The sequence below is a fragment of the Ruditapes philippinarum genome, unplaced genomic scaffold (genome assembly GCF_026571515.1).
Source record: "Ruditapes philippinarum isolate M1 unplaced genomic scaffold, ASM2657151v2 ctg22763_1_1_1_1, whole genome shotgun sequence".
Classification (NCBI taxonomy): Eukaryota; Metazoa; Mollusca; class Bivalvia; order Venerida; family Veneridae; genus Ruditapes; species Ruditapes philippinarum.
This window is the reverse complement of record NW_026852210.1, coordinates 3334-7532: the sequence shown is the minus strand read 5'-3', so window position 1 is coordinate 7532 and position 4199 is coordinate 3334. Positions and strand designations below refer to the sequence as shown.

Sequence of the window (4199 nt, the reverse complement as noted above, 5' to 3'; positions counted from 1 at the left end):
GACTTTTGGTGCGCTAAGAATACTGCACAACGGTAAGAAAGACAAACATACCTCACAATAACTGATATTTATTGTATATGTTCACATCCAATGCCAGTTATATCAACCAGTACATTATTCATTGCCACGACTTAACCTGTAGTCTAAACATTTGATCATGACATGAGAATGATTAATTTAGTGTTCTTTACCCTTTAATAGTTTTTGGCGTATCTCGGACATCCTTAGAAATAACTTTGCATTTCTGTGAGGTCTTTTCCTTAAAGAAGGAAACCTCAATATTTGTAATAATTTTCTGATGAGTAACATGTTGTTAAGTATACACATTAAATGTAAGATACTAACTATCATCAGTTATTGCATGGTTTGGAACTTTTTCTTTGTTCTTACTAACCCATTATATTCAGTACACTTTCAATGATGATTTGGAAATTGTATTGATATATAAGAGCACAGAGATTTTTCATTGATTCATACTGGAAAAAAAATTAACTAATATATAACAGTTGAGTTATTTTGCACCTTTTATATATCAGTGTAGTTTGTTACAGAGGTTACAATTTTGCACAAAAACATAGATTAATTAGCTGATATAAGTTCATTTGGAAGGGTTTAATTTGAAACGAAAGGGAAAGGGCACAAGAGAGGAATATTCTACTTATTGCGGGGGGGGGGGGGCTTCACATGCACTGTGTAATTGTTTGTAAAAACAATATCCTTTTGTACCTTAAAAAGATAACGTCAATCGAAATTCTCTATTATCTTAATAAAACGATTACATGCTACCTACACAAACGTTGTTTAAAATACAGTTTTAGTGACAAAAGTATACGTTAGTATGTGATGTATGATTAATTGTAGGAGTAATTGCAAAGAAATATATTTAAAGATTTATGTAACATTCTGGAGTCTAATATTACAGCATAAAAAGGGCAATGTATTTTTTTTATTTACCGGATTTATTTCCCTTTTGTATAAAATAATTTTACAGAGTTATTTCACTTTAATATTCTGTTGTACTTCCTCAGCATCATGTGTTCCCACGTTTCAAAGTGTTGCATGTGACGTTGTTGGTGATGTAACCTTCGTCTTTGTGAATGAGTTAAAGGTCTGCGTCTGACGTCATTCAGAATAATTTGTTGACGTGATACTGGCGCAATTGGCTCATTGTGGCTAATGTCAACGTCAACTGTTTCTAGGATAAAATGAAGAAAATAAAAAGTTCAAGAAAATGGTTACAAATGCGCATTGTTTTATCGGAAAGCAGGACAATATTTAACAGTTTATGTTTATGAAAAGAGACGGACACGTTTTAAACATGTTAACAAAAATTGGTTGGTTGTCGATAACGTTGTATCACGATAAATACAATCAGGTAGCTTTGTAGAAGTTTAATTTCAAATCGAGCTTTAAGAGCGAGCGTAGTAATCCGGTGGTAAGAGGAATGGCGAGATTGAACTGTAATTACTACACTTGCCTCTCACTTCCTTATAATTACCACCTCCTTGCCGTCCTCCCCATACAACCGTTACTTTTTTGTTATTCTTACCCTAAATTATTAAAGATGTATTTATTATATTTAAATATCCTCTTACCACTGAAGATAAGACTAAGTGACTTACCGTTTTGAGAAAGTCCGCCGTCATGACCGTACACTTCTGAAGAAACTGCAAACCTCTCCGCGCATACGCAAGCTATTGGCCAATTAGTTAGCCATCTCTGTTCGCCATCATCAGTGTTCGTAACAAGGATATCTATATAGATTAAAAACATTTGAACACTGCAAGAATGCAGAAATTTATACTTATATACAGGCAGAAGAACAAAATAAAACGAACATAACAAATGGAAAAAAAACAACAACAAAACAAATAAAAACAAACAAAAAACCCCACAAAACAGGCGCACATAAATCGGAAAAAACAGGCAGCTCTTTTTAATGTTGTCTTTCATTAAATGCATGTTGATTTAAGTGTAAATGTATATTATATCAGCAACTAAGAAAAGCTCTTAAAATATAAGTCATGTATATATTAAAAACACATTCTTTTTTATGTTTGTCGAAAGTGAATTATTTAATATAAATGTTTAATATGTTAAAGTGTACGGTTTTCATCTTATTCCTTTCAGATCAATAGTAAAATAGATCCTAGACATATAAGGCACATTACACTGTTTAAAATGCATAGCTTGGAAAAGTGTGGCTCTTGGCATATGCATTGGAAGACATAGCAAAATACAACTTTACAGATTATAAAGAATTTCATGAGCAGTGCTGATCATCAATCGGTGTTATTTTGGTAATGCACAGTTATATTTTGAAATAATTACGGAAAGTTCTGTCTAAGTAATATAACATCTACATATTTCATTTCAAAGCGATATACCTCACATATTCACCGAAATCAGCAATATTCTCTATTTTATTAAACAACCATAATTGTTTCAATGTTGATAAAGGTGATATGTGAGTTTTTTATAATTACCCGTTTTAACAAGATCACACTGTGTACGAACTTGAAGGGAATGCGTCGTGCTGGAATCTAAGCCACCAAAACCAAAGTTACATGTTGCACTGTCACATACTGCATACTTGATAAATCGCGGGATTCTCGTGCTTTCTTCATCATATACCTCGTGCCAAGAACACAGAGAATCTTCACACTGACCTGCGCAATTCCTTGGCCGTGACTGCCGCTTCGTCCGAGAGCGTTTTACATTATGAGAATCACGACGCGCGGCATTCAAATATTCAAATAATGACGTAAAGTTTTGTAAAACTGGATTAAAAGTGTTGTCCCGCTTGTCATTGTCATTTCTCAATCTATTATCATGACCAGTGGATTTCACGAGTTCTGCTTTCTTTAAAAACGATGTTTTCTTCCAAGAATTCCCGTTCACATTGTCGAAAACTCTTATTCCATATATGAGCAAGATGCACATTAAACATGATATCATCCGCATTTTCGAATGAAAATTAGTCAATCAAATGTCACTGAACGTATTAAGAATATTGTAACTCAATTCAAATGTACATTATTACTCGAATGAAAGCAAACATTTACTTAAACACCGGAATATGTGTATACATTAACGCGACAGATATATAAACACACATTTATCTTCATAAAATGTTTCGACGGTTTACATAGAGAAAAGTGTTATACCCAAAATTCAGACAAGAAGATCTAGTATAATAAATCCCCAATTTTCGATCTTTAAACAGGGCACTTAAGAGTATAAACGCCCCAGTTATTCTCCAAAAGATTACTCGTAAGGTTATCAGGTATCTCCTTTAAACGATGTATCAGCCGATATTTATTGTTCAATAAGCTGTTTAGTCGATCTATGTTCAGTAAGACACTTTGTCTTAAACACTTTTAAAACAAAACTAAAATAGAAAAATGATATGTGGTATAACAATCGAACCGATGTTTGCATTTTGTGTTTTGAAAATAATTTATGGTACTTTATAAAACATACATTAAAGGTGGTGAATGTAATGGTGTTTACAAATGGACTGTAACTGTAAAGGAGTTGTTCTTTATTTGTTGAATGGTTACTTTCACATATTCAGTGAGCTCACTATAAGAAATAATTTATCATTATCTTTTCTTTAAAATTGTGTATGTCTTACAGGGTTTATCCTTGATTGTAACCCTAAACACTTCACGTATATGTTTGAATCATGTTAGAGTCATTCGCCATTATTGCTAGTCAGTCAAATAATATGTTTAAGTTCATTGTCGGAATGACTAGATCTTCCGTGATAGAAAAGTTTGACACACAATATATTAAGTTTATTGTTTATCATTATCAATTTATCGATACCAATATATATCTTCAGAAAAAGCAATAGCAGTCGAGGTATATTAGAATAATTGCCAGTGAGAAAGTTCATTAGTATAGTGTACCTTTAACATGTAGGCATATCGGTATTATTATATAAGTGTTGATATTACATATCAAAGTAGGTACATATACCGCTTGGTAAAGCGAAAGTACAATCGCCCTTTTAGTTAAAAAAATTTCCCACGCCACTTTAACTATAATAACTTATAGTTTGTTGAAAGATATTTTAAATCATCGTCCGATATTAGTATATTACACCCTCGCACGCTAATTACTTGGTGGGAAAAAATCCTTAAAAGCTTGTTAAACAACTTATGGTATTCTGGGCTCATTTTATTTCCGGTGAC

The 4199-nt window shown here is 32.6% G+C and overlaps 1 protein-coding gene across 2 annotated transcripts; it reads right to left on the bottom strand.

Moving 5' to 3' along the window:
• Positions 1 to 752: 752 nt before the first annotated feature.
• On the bottom strand, positions 753 to 3546 carry LOC132752415 (uncharacterized). 2 transcript variants are annotated; one of them, XM_060742747.1, is made up of 3 exons: positions 2487 to 3546; positions 1623 to 1754; positions 753 to 1189 (listed from the first exon to the last, which is right to left on the bottom strand). In XM_060742747.1, the coding sequence occupies exons 1-3, from the start codon at positions 2962 to 2964 to the stop codon at positions 999 to 1001; spliced, it is 801 nt and encodes a 266-aa protein (XP_060598730.1). In that variant the 5' UTR covers positions 2965 to 3546; the 3' UTR covers positions 753 to 998. The 2 variants fall into 2 exon arrangements, with proteins under 2 accessions (XP_060598730.1, XP_060598722.1); XM_060742739.1 differs by having other exon boundaries at positions 753 to 1195; positions 2487 to 3463.
• Between the last annotated feature and the right edge of the window lie 653 nt (positions 3547 to 4199).